The 17,778-nt window shown below is 41.3% G+C and overlaps 1 protein-coding gene across 2 annotated transcripts; it reads left to right on the top strand.

The window, feature by feature from the left end:
- The first annotated feature begins 1,042 nt into the window (after positions 1–1,042).
- On the top strand, positions 1,043–11,516 carry ndfip2 (Nedd4 family interacting protein 2). 2 transcript variants are annotated; one of them, XR_009792426.1, is made up of 9 exons: positions 1,043–1,208; positions 3,390–3,600; positions 3,712–3,842; positions 3,937–4,024; positions 5,963–6,087; positions 6,182–6,248; positions 6,372–6,479; positions 6,552–6,677; positions 11,005–11,516. XR_009792426.1 is itself a non-coding variant. In XM_061802811.1 (8 exons), the coding sequence occupies exons 1-7, from the start codon at positions 1,182–1,184 to the stop codon at positions 6,473–6,475; spliced, it is 753 nt and encodes a 250-aa protein (XP_061658795.1). In that variant the 5' UTR covers positions 1,043–1,181; the 3' UTR covers positions 6,476–6,479; positions 6,552–10,734. The 2 variants fall into 2 exon arrangements, 1 of the variants encoding a protein (XP_061658795.1); XM_061802811.1 differs by lacking the exon at positions 11,005–11,516 and having other exon boundaries at positions 6,552–10,734.
- The last annotated feature ends 6,262 nt before the right edge of the window (positions 11,517–17,778 follow it).

Here is a 17,778-nt window from a genome sequence, read left to right on the forward strand (position 1 = left end):
CACAATCACACCTAAGGGCAGTTTAGAGTCTCCAATTAATATTGTATGTTTTTGGCATATGGGGGAAAAACCGGAGTGCCCGGAGAAAACCCACGCAGCACTAGAAGAACGCACAGGAGGGTCCGGGATTTGAATTTTGGTCCTCAGAACTGTGAGACCAACGCTCTAACCAGTTGTCCCACCGTGATGCTTCAACTGTCCCTGTGGGATCTAAAAAGCAAGGTTCCTTGTGTAGGTAGACATAAAGAAGACATGGAATTCTATCTGTTGTTCTAGCTGTTTAGATGCAACAAATTTGTGCGTGATTTGTCCTTCCAACGCAATTAATGTAGGCTACTTGTACTCGCAGTAAAATCCTCGACGATCACACCAGCTGCAACGAGCCAAGAGTTGCCAACAGGCAAGAACACGTAACAATTACACAAGTGCCCTACTTTTCCGAAGTAGCATCCAACGTCGTGTTGTTGTTTTTCCCCGTATGCTTTGAATTAAAAAAACGATGATGCATTACACACTTGGTGAACTCGGAAACCAGTTATGAGATCAGGGAGAGTTCGTGTGGGAAACAAAATGTTAAAAGTTGGCTTTTTAAGGATCGATTGAAAACAGTGCACTTTTTGCTTTATAAAGCTGCGAATATTATTCCTACCAAACTGTAATGATATCTCCCTAATCAAGCCGCGTGGTTAAAATGTGTTTTGTATTTCCGTCACGATGCTGTAAATGAGTTAATCCAATCCCGCCACTTTCCGGATTTGGTAAAAAAGAAACAACATCGGATATGCAACATTTGAACTGTAAAATAAAAAAACAAAAAAAAATACAACAAGATAAAGTAAATATAATGCAGATTATTTTAAACAAAAACGCGAAACATATAAATACAATCACATTTTTGTCAGTGTAGTAAGGAAATGTACGAGTATTCGGAGTACTGAAAAACTATAATCTCCGAGTATTTTGAAATATTTGGGCGGAAGTGCTTTACTTTGAGATACAATTGACCGTACTCTGCGTTTTCACCAACAACGACGGAAGTGTTTGCGGACTGCGGCCATTTCTTAAACCGTTGAATTTAGTGTCGTTAGGTTCAGTTTGTTAGACAAACTGTTTTATTTCGAAAACAGGACACCTTTCTGTAGTTTCTTGGCTGGCTCACTCGCCAGTTTAATCTCTTAAGAATGGACCAAACAAGTCGATACCATGTGGTAAGTACTGATAGCAAAACTATGATGTTTAGCCTATTTCTCCATAGCCAAGAACAGGGTCCTGTAACCATTTTCTATGTTACTGGAACGCGTTGTATTTCTATCGTTACGTTGTTTGACGGTGTTCTAAATGAAGGTTTCTCGAAATCCGTTGAGGAAGTTTACAGTTGGCAACATGTAAGATGAATAGCTCCGCGTCTGCTAAAATAGTAAACTACTTATGCGAATAGTACATAAATTCGTCCCCGTTATTCTGTTTATGCCTTTTAAGTGTTGTTGAACCGTCTGCATAGGTCGGCACGTCGTCCAGAACAGAATCAAGCACGGCAATCTTGCTCCAGTCAGTCAGTTTGAGAATCATCTTTAATGGCCAAGAATATAACAACACACAAGGAATTATTTGTCTCCAGCAGTTCGTACCGCACTGGAACGGCATTCATATTGAATATGGAGACAGACAGGCAGTCGCATTCACAATCATACCTGGGGAAAATTTAGAGTCTCCAATTAATGCATGTTTTTTGGATGCTGGGAAAAAACTGGATTGCCCGGAGAAAACCCACGCAGGCACAGGGAGAACATGCGAACTCCACACAGGTGGGACTGGGATTTAACCCAGGTCCTCAGAACTGAAGCCAACGCTCTATGGCTGCTTCACCGTGCCACCTTATTGATAACCATTTTAGTTAACAAAAAAAAAAAAGGTAACTCCCATTCAGCTCACTCATCCATCATGATTATCCTCTATTGTTTTTAGATTGTGTGTCTTGTAGAGCAGGTGGAAAGTCAGTCAGGTTAGACATTTTGGGGGAGGGTACAGATTACTTTATCATGGTGTAGATGTGAAGAAAAATCAGTAGGTGTTATTTTAAAGGAAGAGTTAGCTAAGAATGTCTTGGAGATTAAGTATATCAGACTAAATGATGAGACTGAAACCTAAAATTGAGGTTGTTTTTTATCATCGCATTAGTGACTATGCCTTACCTATAGCATGTGGCCTCGAGGTAAAAGAGAAATTCTGAAAGAATCTTGACCAGGGATGGCCAACCCACAGCCAATGTTCCCTCTAATTTTTACGTGTCTGAGCAAACACACGAAGGCCGTGTGCGCTCCTTTTGACCACTGGGAGCAACATAAGACGTATGCACTGTGGTCAATCAATGTCATCCATTAAAGTTGCATGGTTCATTAAAAGTTTCACATTACATTCCCATCAGAACATTTTTAAGAACAATTTTACGTTTTTGCAAACTTATACTGAAAATGTCCAAAAACAAAAAATACAATACAATACTGTTTGCTTGCTATTTATAAGTATTTGCTTTGCTTACCATTTAAAAAGGCACCCAGAGAAAAACTGAGGTCAGTTGTATTTAACAATGTAACAGTGAGTTCGGTTGTACTTTATTGAAGTGCTTAGATGGTGTGCATAAATCCTACTGTATGTGTCACTATATAACTATATACTTTGTGGTGCTAAACGTATGTACATAGTTTTTGAAGTTCATATTTGTTTCAATTATTTCTTCGCTCATCATTTTGGATGTTTTATCTGCTGGCTGTGGTGTAATGGTTTTGGTTTGGTGTGACACCGTGGGTAAGGATTGCGTGTTGACTGGTGACTTGCTTCGACCACTTGTAGTGGGGAAAAGAAGTACTGTATAAGCTTGTTCTTCTGCTTACAAAGATAAAGGTAGAATTGTGCCTCACTGTCTCGTGAGCACCACCATGTCTGCTCTTAATAATATCGTGCGCCTGGTATATGTGTTAAATTCTGATATTGCACCCGCCACTGAGACTGCGAATTGTAGTACGGTGCGCTTTATGGTTGCAAAAATACGGTGTTAATGTGTGATATTAAAGGGCGTGGCTGAGTGACGGCAGGAGCTGCAAAGGGTTGGCTGTTTCCCACACTTTTAGTTTAGTCTTGTTGTTCCTTTTTTCCTTTCGGCTTGTCCCTTACCAACAGAGTCAGTCATCTCTTAACACTTGTTGTTCTCTTGGTTGTTGTCATTTGTTTGTAACAACTTGAATACCAGACAGTGGAATTACTGAGTTTTTTTGTGAGAACTGAAAAAGTTTCTGCCTTTGATTCCTTCCCATCTAAGATTACACCAGGCTCAAGGACACTCATGTGGATTGAATGGCATGATCAGGGTGTCATCTTGTCTTTTCTTTCAGCTGCACAACGAGGATGATTCCTCTGAAGCTTCCAGCAGTGAGCAGCAACCCTCCGCCGCCACCCAGGCTGGTGCGTTGCATGACCAAAGTCAGACACAGAGCAGTGTCCTCCCTGGCCCTCCTCCACCAGTGGAGGGTGCAGGTGCAGGTGGAGATGCACCTCCACCTCCTTATGCTTCCATTGACCTAGGAGCAACTGCTGCTGTACCTGGTTTGTACTTGACGAGTTGGCCATTGTTTTGTTGAAATCACTTTAGAGTTAGTGCTGCTTTTGCAATTGTGCCATGTCTGGATTAATATATCCTGTACTTATTTCCAACAGAGACCAGTTTCCAAAGTGACTTCCCAGTGCCACCACCCTACAGCGTGGCCACTTCATTGCCCACATACGATGAAGCAGAAAAAGCAAAAGCCTCCTCCATGGCTGCTTCCACTGTGGAAGTTATCTCACGGGTGCGAGTCTCATTTTATTTCTTCGAACAAATATTGCCATGCATATTTATCGATGTGTTTTAATCATAATTATTTGTGCATCTGCCACCATCAGGAGGATGAATTTCTTCCCAGAGATGATTTTAGTGATACTGACCAACTGCGTGTCGGGAATGATGGAATCTTCATGCTGGCCTTCTTCAGTAAGTAAAACACTGGAGGTCTTTGTTAACTGAAACATTGAAATACACAGTCCAACATTAAGCCTTTTTGAATGGCGGCCCTGTCAGAGCTTGTACTGGCCCTGTAAATATTTGATGTATGTTAAGTTTTCATGATATTCAATGTCTTTTTACTCTCTTATTTTAAACTCCTTTGAGGCATTATTAGTACAATTGCATTCATGGTGATGTTTGAACAAACCTCACCAAAATCAAGCCATTGGAATTGCAAAAATAAATCATGCTTTGAAGAAGTACTCAATCACAAAATTAAAATATTTACTTAAAAGTTGACTTTCCAACGCGGCGGTCGGGCTCAGTTAGTACTTGGGTGGGAGACCGCCTTGGAATATCAAGGTGTTGTAAGCTTTAGGGTGAATGGTTGGTTGTTAAAATGTTTCCTGCGATTGGCTGGCTACCAGTTTATGGTGTACGCCGCCTCTAACCTGAAGATAACGTGGACAGGCTCGGTAAAGAAAAGGGATGGATGACATTCCAACAATGCTTTATCTATCTGATGTTGTACACATTACCTACAGTGGTAGCATTTTATTTTGAAGGGTATTCACCGGAACTCACCAATTTGGCATTAAAAACTAACTTCACAGGCACCAGTGATATTTATTTATTTGTTTTTAATGAATGGAACCAAATGGTATAAAATGCTGATTCTTTTCCCTATTCGCAGATGAGGAATAACGTTAATGTTTGTGACACTGATAGATGTTTGTAAATTTTGTCCCAATTTGTTGTGATGTAAAGTTCCAACACTGATGTTTTAACCCGAAGCTTTAAAAAAAAAAAAAGTCTTCAGGTCTTGCTTTGAAGACTAAAATAGACTAAAATAGACGTGAAAAATCATCAGTGCAAAAGTGCAACTAACAGTTTACCGTGTTAGCTGTCTCAATGTTGGCATGGACTTATTTTATAATTTCACTCACCCAGTTGACTGAGTTGACTTCACTGAAGTTCTGCATGGTATAGGCTGAGGCTTAGAGCCCATTACACATTCAAATAACAAAATTAATTATAACAAAAAGTATTTTAATGTGTGAAGGGTTTGATGTATAAGGTTCATATATTCTTGGTTCAATATCTATCACTGAACCCAGAATATATTAACAATTATAACTAGATTAATGAGGAGTTCCCGTAGCTCAGTGGTTAGAGCACTGGTTTGGTAAAACCAGGGGTTGTGGGTTCGTATCCTCCACTCCCTGAGAAGGGTTGCGTCAGGAAGGGCATCCGGCGTCAAAATTGTGCCAAACATATATGTCCGTTCATCTGAGATGACACGCTGTGGCGCCGCTGAAAGAAACAACAACATAACTGTAGATTAATGATTATATTGCACAACTCAACAGTGTTCAGATTTTTTTATTACATAATGTGACGATAACTGTGCCACTGTAATGCACTTGACATAATTTTTTAAAATGTGGAAATTCATGCAAATGTTTCTGTCAGTGAATTTCTTCAGGTTGATAGATCTGAAAACATAGCCACACTCTCAAAGAATCTCCCTTTGAAACATGCAATACATAAGAGTACGACTGAATGCTTTGGTTGGAACCTGTTAAAAATTATTTTCATGAAGAACTTGTAGATTTCCAACATGAATGCCGTGGCAATGAAGTGAATTGGGAGGCTGACACTTGAATTACAGCTAATTCCAAAGCATTGATGAGTCTATTATTAGCGCATAATTGTTAAAAGCTTAGAACTACTAGGAAGTCTATTTGATTCATCAATTCTGAGTACTACATTTTAATCTTAGGAACACTCTGGTAAATGTTTTTTTCCATTAGTAAAGTTAAATTATTTTCATGTCTAAGCTTAGCCTGAATTCTTTATTATTAAGGCTTCTGTGTCTCAGGTAGTTCCTCCTCTCCTCATTGCTTTGTATTTGTCTCCCTCTAGTGGCCTTCCTGTTTAACTGGATCGGCTTCTGTTTGTCATTCTGTTTGACCAACACCATTGCAGGGCGCTACGGCGCCATCTGTGGCTTTGGCCTCTCTCTTATCAAGTGGATTCTCATTGTCAGGGTGTGTGCATGACTAACCTGAGGATGTGGTCTAATTAACGCAAATATGGAATGGTCGAAGTGATAATCTTTTTTTTTTTTTTTTTTTTTTCCAGTTCTCTGACTACTTCACTGGCTACTTTAATGGTCAGTGCTGGCTTTGTTGGATCTTCCTGTTGCTTGGTAAGTTGTGGAAATTTGACTTGCATTACCATTTCCTATGCTTTGGTTTACCTGATAATACTCACTTCCCCTGACACGTCGTTATTTGAAATGTTGCAACCTAATTACATTCTTCTTTTGCAGGTCTACTGCTGTTCTTCAGAGGTTTTGTGAACTATCTAAAAGTCCGCAACATGTCAGAGAACATGGTCTCTTCGCACAGAACACGCCTCTTCTTCCTGTATTAACTAGGTAAAAGGAAATGTGATTAGTCTAACTACTGTTGTGGGGCTTGCATAATTTTGTAAATCTCTCCATGGTCAGTCCCCTCGTCATTGCGCTCCATTGAGATGCCCTACAGCAGCCACCCACCCCCCAACCTCGAATGATCTGCCAGGCCATTGTTGCAGTGAAGAGGAAGCAGGCAGCAAAGTAAATGTAGAGAGAAAGGTATAGTTTAATGCATAGCAAATAGATATTGATTTTCTCCAGATAGCAATGTTTGCCGGTCAGCCAATTAACATCTGATCAAGTCTTACTCCATCCAGGATCTAGCACTTTCACCTTAATGCGACTGGTGCCTACATCCTAAACACCTTAGTCACTTTCACTTTGATAAATTTCAAGCAATTTCTAAATGTGGATATAGGACCAGGTTACCCATCCTGTGGTTGCTTACTATACAGGACTGAAAAGTTGATTCTTGGCAACAGCGTGTTGAATTAAACCTCACCTTAATTTCTAGGGAGAACAAAATATCATTTTAACGTGTATTAACCAAATGGTCCACAGGATGAATTTGAGGATATTATTCCTTTCCTATACAGCACCAGCCAAACTATTATTACTGTAGGTGGGCTACTACTGCTATCATTTCTAATCATAACAAAATAGAAAGCTATCCGACCTTAAGGCTGTTGGCGTGGGTGTTCTCACAGGTGATCAAGCACTGCCTATCATCAGTGTCTCCTTAAAGTTGAACCAAACTCAGTTTTGTTTCTAATACATTAAATGTGTTTGAAGGTAAATGTTGAAAACATGAAAACCAAACAATTACATACTGAAGTGTATATAATTTTTTTTTCTTTTTTTTTTTTTCCACCATCTCAGTAGGCCAGATTTGTTTTTGGACAGGGATAAAACCTACACCCCTGATGTTAGAGGCTGGGGTGTATACTTTCTAACAGGAGGACCTCCCACGTCATATAAACACCAAGCCCCTTATTCCATACGGTGGCCATTTGGAAGAATTGCCTCTTCCTCATTAATTATAACCCTACCCAGCCAGTAAAACCAGTATTGCATGCTATTAGCCAGCAAACAGCATCGGCAGCCCCTTGACAAACCGACAGCGGAAGTCCGGCTCCCCAGCGCTGGGACAGTGAACCTCACAGTCAGGAAGAGGGGTGGGGGACGGGAGGAATCATCCAAGGGGACTGATGCACATCGCGCTACCAAGGCTGCTTATGGTGTTTCCTTTGGTGGCCACAGAAGCGGCGGTGTGACTGTTGGTAATGTAATTGTGCCACTTCAGCGGCTGCATCACTATAACTTGTGATTGTGCAATCTCCACTCCTTTCCATACATTAGTGATGAAACTGCAACTGGCGGTAGTCAGGGACACAAAATGTGGTGGCCCTTAAAAGTATATAAATCAGTCATATATGAATATTGTTTTAATTTCAGTCCCTCAAAATGTTCATTGGCTTCATACCTATTCATAGGTATAAAATTTGCTGTCTAACTATATTTTATAACATCTGTTATAAGTTCAAAGGGAAATATGATAAGATCTAAATAGAGCTTTGAATAAGTCAATAAATCATCTTTTTTATGCATTATTATTATGCAGAAATGGAAGTTGGGTTAGAATAAAATACAATCAGGATACTAAGAAAGTGTGTCCGCCCCATAAGTGTATCTCAGTCATGTATGAATATTGTTTCAATTTCAACCCCTCAAAATGTTGAGCGGCTTTATACCAATCTATAGATATAAAAAATTAATATACTTTTATGTTTTATAGCATCTATGGACAATAAAAGCAGTATTATTATATAATACTAACTAAAAGGGACCAGCTGATCATCGACACAAACATCTGTTCTAGGTTGAACATTTTGGGAAGCAGGTCGTTCCATGTGCTCCAAACATCCAAAATTATTGACAGCTTGTGGCGTCTGATGCTTTGGCCTTAAAAGTTAATTTGACAAAATCTAAAGTGGGACCTGATCAAAGGCCTTCTCCAATTCCATAAATGCATTGCGCTTGAAGCTTCTCCTGCAGTTGCCTGACAATGAAGATAGCATCTTCGTGACTTCATCAGATGCTCTTTTTAAAACATCTTCAGGCACACCTCTGTCAATCTTTCTTTTCCATACCCTCAGCATTCTGTAACATTTTAAAGAGTGTTCTTAGTGGTAAGGGGATGATTGCAACACCTTTTAAACCTGTTACAACACACCCTGCTCCTGTGAACCATTGTTTAACGCGCATAGTGGTTTGGAATTAGCAGGGGGAAAATGTATCACCATTTACTCAAGAAACTACAACTTAACCTAATATAAGTCACATAGTTTTATCTGCAAGTACGAAACAAAGTAGTCATGGCCCAAAAATTTACTCTTACCAGAAAATCAGTTTTTCTTCTCTAGAATCTTCATGCACGTATATCCAGCCGTGACAATCACCATGTGTGATGACAGAGGAAGTGAGTAAATACTGAAATCATCATATGACTCCTATCTTATCCCTGCTTGGTGGAATTGGTGGCGTTACAACCATACTTGGTCTCCCTACTTATATCTGCATGCTAAGACTTGGAAAGTCTTTTGATGAAATAAAGCTATAATTTTATTTTATCGAAAAACAAACTCATAAAAATACGAATGCTTTTCATGTAATGTAACATAGTCATACAAACGCACAACTCATCTAACAATCCTAATCTGCCCAAATATTTGTGACAATAATAAAGTATCATGCATTTATTTGAATATGGTCCTTCGAGCAGCTCTACACTATACAGAGAAAATCCTATTCGGGTCTATGGCGCCACCTATTGGTCAGATCGTGAAATCAACTTTTTTTTTCCTGAATTGGAATGCTCCAGATGAGTATTGTGACAGTCACAGGGAAAATATTATACATTCTGCTTACAGTATAATGAAATAAAATACATTTCATTGGGAGTCAATGAGACAGGGCTTTGGCCTATTAACCCCATTGTGTGGGCAATGTTCAATGTTTATTCTTAATTGGTGGCGTGGTGTGATGCATGGTGCGAATTTAAAGGGTAACCTTTGTGGCAAAATAAAGGAAAAAAAGTGTCCATTTAGACGCACAACTAAAAAAAAAAATTGACAGTGAAAATTCCAGGGGTCAGTTTGGTTCAACTTTAAAGTTAAAAAAATAAAATCTCAGCCACATTTGCTGCTCCAGGAGGACAAGTTAGACGTGGACAGAAAGCAAGTTGTACAAATCCTATGCAATGTAATTATTATGAGTTGCATCCAATACTAATTGTGGATTATAGTAAGTTTCTTTCGGCTCGTCCCTTTCGGGGTTGCCACAGTGTGTCATCTCAGACGAATGCACATATATGTTTGGCACCATTTTTACACCGGATGCCCTTCCTGACGCAACCCTTCTCAGGGAGTGGAGGCCTCAGTGGGATACGAACCCACAACCCCTGGTTTACCAAACCAGTGCTCTAAAAAAGTCATAAAAGCAATTGAATTCTGATGCAAAGGGTTGGCCATATGACTAAAAATGTGACCGGCAGCCGATTCTCTGTCGTTTTATGATTGTATTTAAATGTCCATCCTTTCTTTTCATGGAAGTGTTTGGTGGCAATGGAAAACCCTAAATGGCATGAACTGCTAATATTTACTAGTTTGTAATTTAAAAAAAATAAAATAAAAAAAAAAAGGTGAGATCTCATTGTTCAGTGTAATCACAAGTGGTGAGAGCTGAGCCCAACTGGACAAAGTAAACCTCAACCTGAAAATAAAATGTAAATACCAGCTTAATACCAATTCATATTTGCACTTTAAACTTCTGTACAGTATGATTTTTGAATCTGCTTTACTTGATGTGGTAGTGAAGCAGTAAAAAAAGAAAAAAAATTAAACTGATTTCCATGTTTTTCAACTTGAATTGTTGGTGTGAAATACTGCTGTTTTTTTTTTCTATTTCTTTGCACTTTTTACTTGTTTCCTTTATCTGAGCTGTCTCTGTTTAAGTGTTTGCCAAACTCTTAATCGCCCCCCCCCAGCCTTTTTCAGCTGTTTCCAAATTTGCTGCATGATTTACGTGCTTAAATGGTTAGTAGGGATATCAGGAGTTCAGTTTATTCACAAAGCCATGAACCAACACAAAGAACAAATGAAATACATTTTTCATTTTGTTATTGCTTTAGCAAATGTAACGCCATTTATTGTGACTGGATTGAATTATGTCGAAAATTGCCAATAAAGTTTGAAGACATACTGATACTTTATCTCCACCACTGTGAATCTTGAGCCTCTGTTCTCAATGTCTGACACATTGTGAATTTACAGCACAAAAAAACTCAATACTGTACTGTACTAGCAAATTCTCAATGGGGAAAGGTTTGGTGCTGCGTTCATCTATGGTTTCCCTGTTCTCAGCAGATTAGATACTGGTATTGCCATTTTGATTGTGTAGAGAAAATTCCTCAATATGCACCAAACTTGAATTGGTTCTTTCGTGGCAAATGTGTCAATCTCTCACACTATTTTCTGAATCTATCCAGCCATCAGCAGTTTATCCTCACCTTGGTCATGGAAGTGCTGGAGCCATCCCACCTGTCATCGGGCGGGAGGCAGGGTACACCCTGAAACTGGACGCCACCCAATTGCAGGGCACAGAGAAGCAACCAAACATTCACACTAACACAATCACCCCTAAGTGGTAATTTAGGGTCTCTAATTAATGCACAATTTTGGGATATGGGAGGAAACCAGACTGCCTGGTGCAAATCCATGCAGGCACGGGGAGAACATGCAAACTCCACACAGGCAGGGCCGGGATTGGAACCCCAGTCCTCTGAACTGTGAGGCCAATGTGCTACAGTTGCGCCACTGTGCCACCATTTTCTAAATCCATACCACTTATCCTCACTTGGTGCGGGTCAGATGGCCCCTTTGTCATCTTGGATAAGAGTCATGGTGATTTTTTTTTTTTTTTTGCCAAGCATTTTATTCAAATAAGATTAGTTGCTTTTGTGTATTATGAGTCACATACAAGCATTCCTCCCAAAAATTATTCAGTGAGAAAATGAAGAACTGAGTAACTTAAAAAAAAAAAAAAAAAAAACTCTTTAAGTCACATAAAACAGCACTGCGCAGATTAGAATTTTGCTTAACAGTACCACTTATAGTGGAAATCCAGTTGTTTGCATTAACAATGTATCCAATAGGTCATGTAATATGTACTCTATCTTGACAATGTGATAATAAATTCTCTCATTTAATAGTGTTTTGAGAAAATTTTAATTGACAATTCAGAATTTTCAGCGGCAGTGCTATTTTCGTGAGTCACATGACCTACGTGGGCGTATGTGATTTGTTACGTGCCATTTCAAACGATCTTTTACATGGGATGCCATTATGCCCAGCGCTGATTTCTTGGATTTATCCCCATCTGATGAAGAAATTGCAGTATCAGTTGATGGGGAAGACAGAGGAATACTTCCATACAGAGCGGCGGAGCCGTGATCTCACTCACCGCCGAGCCAGGAGCTCGCTCTGCCGGTGTTGATTTTGGATCTTGGTTTCCATTGCCTGGACGCTGGTCACCGGGGACCCCCTCTGGAGGTGGGGGTCGAAGGCGAGTGCCTGGTGGCCGGTGGCCGGCCCTGCACTCATTGTTTCTCGGCCAGGCACAGCCTGAAAAGGTAACATGGTTCCCCTTTCCCATGGGCTCACCACCTGTGAGAGGGGTCATAGGGGTCGGGTGCCATGTGAGCTGGGCAGTGGCCAAAGGCGGGGACCTTGGTGATCCGATCCCCGGCTACAGAAACTAGCTCTGGGTACATGGAATGTCATCTCTTTGCCAGGGAAGGAGCCTGAGTTGGTGCGTGCAGGGTTCGCACGGGTCCGTAAAAGTCCCTAAAAACCCCTAAATTTTCGAAGGTGCATTTAGGGGCTCCTAAAAGTCCTTAAAATGCGCGAAAAACGGTCAAGCCCCTAAAAAGGCCTAAAATTATAAAAAATCAAAGGGAGGACCTCTACCGCCAAAATTAAAAAATATATATTTTATTTTTAAAAAAATAGCAATCCGTCTGGCGTCTGAAACAGCCAGAAATTGTCAACGGAAGTCACCGTGTTGACAACAAGTCGCCATCTTGTCTTCGATATTCCATTGTTCGTTTCCGTGAGTCGGCATTCACTTCGTCTTTGTTTCGTCTTTCATCGATCCAACTTGTATCATGAGGAAGTGCATTTTTCAAGATGCTTGGGTTGAAAGTAAGGAGTTTGGAAGCTGGGTTCGTCGAGATCCAAAAGATCGGCACATGTTTTACTGCCATCTGTGCAAGCAGAGCTACCAGCTAGGAAAGATGGGTGTCAAAGCGCTGGAGTCGCCCCGGAAAAAAACGAGACACACTGATTTGGCGAAGACTCTCATCTTACGTTTTTATGAATCTGTTATAAATATAAAGATAGTGAAGCATCAACTTCAGGCAGTGGTATTAGCAGTGCATGCGCACCTACAGTTGTCCAGCCATCGACTTCAACCAGCCAGAAGTCAGGCTCTATGAACGTCGTTCAATACACGAAGGCGGACTCGTTAAAGGCAGAGATCGTGTGGACTTTAAAAGTGATTTGCAGCCATTACAGTTACAAATCTTGCGAAAATAATTTGAAAGTGTTTGCAGTCATGTTCCCAGACAGTGACATTGCTAAAAACTACCACTGTGGGGAAAGGAAGACTTCATACCTGACTACATTTGGCATCGCTGCCCACTTTTCATCTGAGGCTGAATCATAGTATGTCCTCCTCTTTGATGAGTCTCTAAATCATGAGATGCAAGAGAAGCAGCTGGACATTCATGTGCGATTGTGGATTGATGACCGGTTTGCACTTGCTACCTCACCTCTGAATTCCTGGGACATTCAGCAGCAACTGGTCTTCAGGAGCGTCTGGACCCTATCGTGGTTGACTTCGGTCACCAAAAGCTGCTCCAGCTCTCGATGGATGGCCCCAATGTTAATTGGAAGCTGTACAAATCAATTCAAGGACAAATAGAAAAGATGACCACCCGCCGTATGCTGCAGACTGGAAGCTGTGGTCTCCACATCCTCCATAACGCATTTCGAATCGGTTGCCAGGCAGCTAGCTGGATGGAAGGGTGGAAGATTTTCTGTCCAGCCTCGACAACGTGTTTCGTGATGCACCTGCCAGGCGCAAGGACTTTAAACAAGTCACTGGATCCGACACTCTCCCTCTCATGTTCTGCAAGCACAGATGGCTTGAAAACATTAATGTGGCAGAGAGCGCCATCACCCTGATGCCACATGTGTGAGATTACTGCGAGGCAGCAAGGATGAAGAAGGTGACCTGCCCAACCAACAGCTCCTTCACTGTTGTTCAGAAAGCAGCACAGGACCCCATCTTTGTTGCCAAGCTTCACTTCTTTCTCATGTGCGCCAGGCTGGTGGAACCATTCTTGAAATTGTACCAGACTGACAAGCCTATGCTTCCCTTCATCGCAACGGACATGGGCACCCTCATCAAGACTCTGATGGAAAAGTTCATCAAGCCTGAAGTCCTTAACAAAAATGCAGCCTCCCTCACCAGCCTTGTCAAGATTAATGTGGGTGACAAGTCACAATGGATGAATTTATCGAATGTAGACATAGGCTTTGCTGCTGAGAGACTGCTTCTGAAATCTGGCATTGCAACCAACTGTGTAAAGCAGGAATTTAGAATGAGCTGCCAAACTTTCCTGGTAAAGATGATAGAAAAGTTGCTGGAGAAGGCCCCCATCATATACAGTTTAGTCCGCCTACTAAGCTGGATGTACCCCCGGCACATTGCCATGAAAGATGAAAAGGAGAACAACAACAAAAATCTCCAAAAAAACTTACACATCATGGTGGATCACAGAAGGGTGGAGGAAAGAAATTGCGACAGGATTCTGTTCCAGTATTCCAGACTGAGTGAAAACATCCAAGAAGATGAGGAGATAAGGGTTGCTTTCTCTGACTTCAACATCTCTAAGGACAGGCTGGACACACTCTTCCACTCCACTCTGCATCAGCAGGAAAGCCAGCAGTTCCAGGAGCTATGGGGCGTCATAAAGCAGCTGCTGCTCCTCTCCCATGGACAGGCATCTGTGGAAAGAGGCTTCTCTACAAACAAGGAGGTCATCGAGGACAACCTAAGTAAGGAGTCACTGATTGCTCGGAGGCAAATAGTGGAGGTGGTCCAGCAATATGGAAGGCCTGACATGGTGCCTATCACAAGGGAGCTGTTGGTCGCTGCGTCTTCTGCCAGAAGTATTTACGTCCAGCATCTAGAGGAGGAAAAGAAGAAGAAGGATGCATCAAAACAGGCAGAGAAGAGGAAGGCAGCAAAGGCAGAGATAGACAGACTCAAAGCCAAAAAAGCCAGACTAGAGACTGACGTAGCTATGCTTATTGAGAAGGCTGACAGGCTGTGGGAGCAGGCAGAAGAAAAGAGGAAGCTGAGGTTTATCACCGAGGCCAATGCACTCAGAGGCAGAGCAAAAGACAAGAGAGCCTCTTTGACACCTCTGCAGCAACAAATAGAGGAGGCACTGGGTAGGCTCAAGGAGCTAGAGTAGGGGTGCTGAGACAGACATCAGTAGAAGACATTTGGGTATATAGTTGCAATTGTAGTTAGAATCTGTTTTTCTATATACTGTTATGTGAAGACGTTGACAATGGTCATATCAATGAGAACTACCTCAAGGGGCGACAGGTGATCACTGTCACAGGTACTGAGGTACTGGAACCTTTGATGAACCAAGAACAGCCGATGGCACCATTGGGTGAGTCTTTTTTTTTTTTCTTTACTCTTGATTTCCCACAATAATATGGGTTGCGAGGGATACCAGCAGAAAAAAAATAGGTAGTCGATCTCATACACACATCTCCAAAATGAAATCAGTTTCAAACTCACAAATTCACTGTTTGGAATCTGACTCATTCAGTCTGCTTTCTTTTGATTTTATTTATAGCTGTAGGATATAACCTTTGATGAACCAAGAACAGCCGATGGCACCATTGGGTGAGTCTTTTTTTCTTTACTCTTGATTTCCCACAATGGCCCTAAATTTTTCGTGTCGGCCCCTAAGAATGGCCCTAAAAAGCCCTTAAATTTTTTGGGTCCGACTGAGTATGAACCCTGTGCGTGAGGTCGAGAAGTTCTGACTAGAGAAAGTTGGACTCGCCTCTACGCACCACTTGGGGTCTGGCACCACTTCTCTTGAGAGGGGTTGGACTCTGTTCCACTCTGAAGTTGCTCACGGGGAGAGACGCCGAGCATCTGTGGGTATACTTACTGGCCCCCGGCTCAGGGCCTTTACGTTGGGGTTTACCCCAGTGGATGAGAGGGTAGCCTCCCTCCGCCTGCAGGTAGGGGGACGGGTCTTGACTGTTGTTTGTGCTTATGCGCTAAGCAGCAGTGCAGGGTACCCACCTTTTTTGGAGTCCTGAAAGAGAGTGCTGGAGAGCGCCCCCTCTGGCGACTCAATCATTCTGCTGGGGGACTTCAATGCCTACGTGGGCAATGACAGTGAGACGTGATTGGGACGAATGGCCCCCCTATCAGAACTCGCGTGGTGTTCAGTTACTGGACCTCTGTGCTCATCACGGATTGTCCATAACAAACACAATGTTCAGGCATAAGGGTGTTCACATGTCTTTTTGGCACCAGGACACCCTAGGTCTTTGTGGTCGTGTCATCGGACTTGCGACCGCGTGTCTTGGACACTCATGTGAAGAGAGGGGCGGAGCTGTCAACTGATCACCACCTGGTGGTGAGTTGGCTCCGATGGTGGGGAAGATGCCACTTCGACGTGGCAGGCCCAAACGTATTGTTAGGGTCTGCTGGTAACGGCTGGCAGTTTCCCCTGTACGAAGGAATTTCAACTCCCATCTTCAAAAGAACTTTGGTCACGTCCCAGAGGAGGTGGGGGGACATTGAATCCAAGTGGACGATGTTCTGCTTCTCCATTACTGAGGCGGCCAACCGACGCTGTGGCCATAAGGTGGTCGGTGCCTGTCGTGGTGGCAACCCACAAACATGTTGGTGGACAACAACAGTGAGGGATGCTGTCAACAATCAATCAATTGCCCTGAAAAGCAGCTTTTTTCAATTATTTAGCAATGTATATATGAAGAGTTTGTTTTCAAAATGAGACATATCCGTTTTTTTCATTTTGAGAAAAGGGCTTGGTATTGAAGTAAAAACAATAAACTCAATTTATGTTTCTAACTATTGGGGGATGGAGAGAGATGCTAAAAAGTAACTAAACACCATACTTCAAAAAAATATTGGCTTTAATATTCACAGAGTTTTTTTGATGACAAATTTCATTTTTTCTCCAAAATGAGACATATCCAAACATTCTATTCTTGGCAAAGTGAGACATATCCAAATTTCGACTTAAACCTTCAGGAGCAGCTGTATTTTTTTTTAAAAATCAGTTGCTATTGATAGGCAATCATGAAAACTATTTGCCTTTCAACATTTCAAGCATTTTAAAATAATATTTAAGACCATGACCACCACATTTAGAGAGTTGGGTATCAGAAATAAGGGTCAGTCACCAGTCACAATTTTCACAATTAGCTCACTAATGTCAGATGTTGAAAAAGGAGATGAAAAAATGGGAATTTCTTTTAAAAAGGTGTTTGTCAGTTATTTAGAAACTGTTTGTTTGTTCAGTATGAGGTCTTGGAAAGGCTTAGTTTACATCATTGTAATTTTGTGTATCTGTATGCGATTCTGCAATCCGACGTCTGCAGGCATTGTGTCACTCAGTTGATTTTGTTTATAAGTTGATGTGAGATCATTAAGAAAGTAAACTGCTTCAGAAAGTAAACTGCTTCAAACCAGTCTACCAAGGTTAATATGGGTTGCGAGGGATACCAGCAGAAAAAAAAAATAGGTAGTTGATCTCATACACACATCTCCAAAATGAAATCAGTTTCAAACTCACAAATTCACTGTTTGAAATCTGACTCAATGAGTCTGCTTTCTTTCGATTTTATTTATAGCTGTCGCTGTCGGGGGAAAGAACACTCCAGAATAGACTATGACTCTGTAGTAATAATAACAGTATTCATAATGCTCATAGACAGAAATTGAGTCTACTCCAAGGGTGTTGATTTCCTTTTCATGTCAACTTTTCTTAAGTCATAGCCGATAACTTTCCTTATAAAAAATGGCAAAAAAAAAAGATTGCATAGAATTATAACAATTTATTCATTCTTTAATGATCGTTGGTGAAATATTTTTAACAAAATTACTATTCAAGCATTACACAATCATAGAC

This window comes from Syngnathoides biaculeatus, chromosome 2, assembly GCF_019802595.1.
Source record: "Syngnathoides biaculeatus isolate LvHL_M chromosome 2, ASM1980259v1, whole genome shotgun sequence".
Classification (NCBI taxonomy): Eukaryota; Metazoa; Chordata; class Actinopteri; order Syngnathiformes; family Syngnathidae; genus Syngnathoides; species Syngnathoides biaculeatus.

Excerpts from the sequence above, each read along its gene's own strand:
- ndfip2 (XM_061802811.1), top strand. The coding sequence starts at position 1,182 with ATGGACCAAACAAGTCGATACCATGTG. Across the intron at positions 1,209-3,389 it reads AAACAAGTCGATACCATGTG|CTGCACAACGAGGATGATTC; the intron begins GTAAGTACTGAT and ends CTTTTCTTTCAG. Across the intron at positions 6,088-6,181 it reads AGTGGATTCTCATTGTCAGG|TTCTCTGACTACTTCACTGG; the intron begins GTGTGTGCATGA and ends TTTTTTTTCCAG.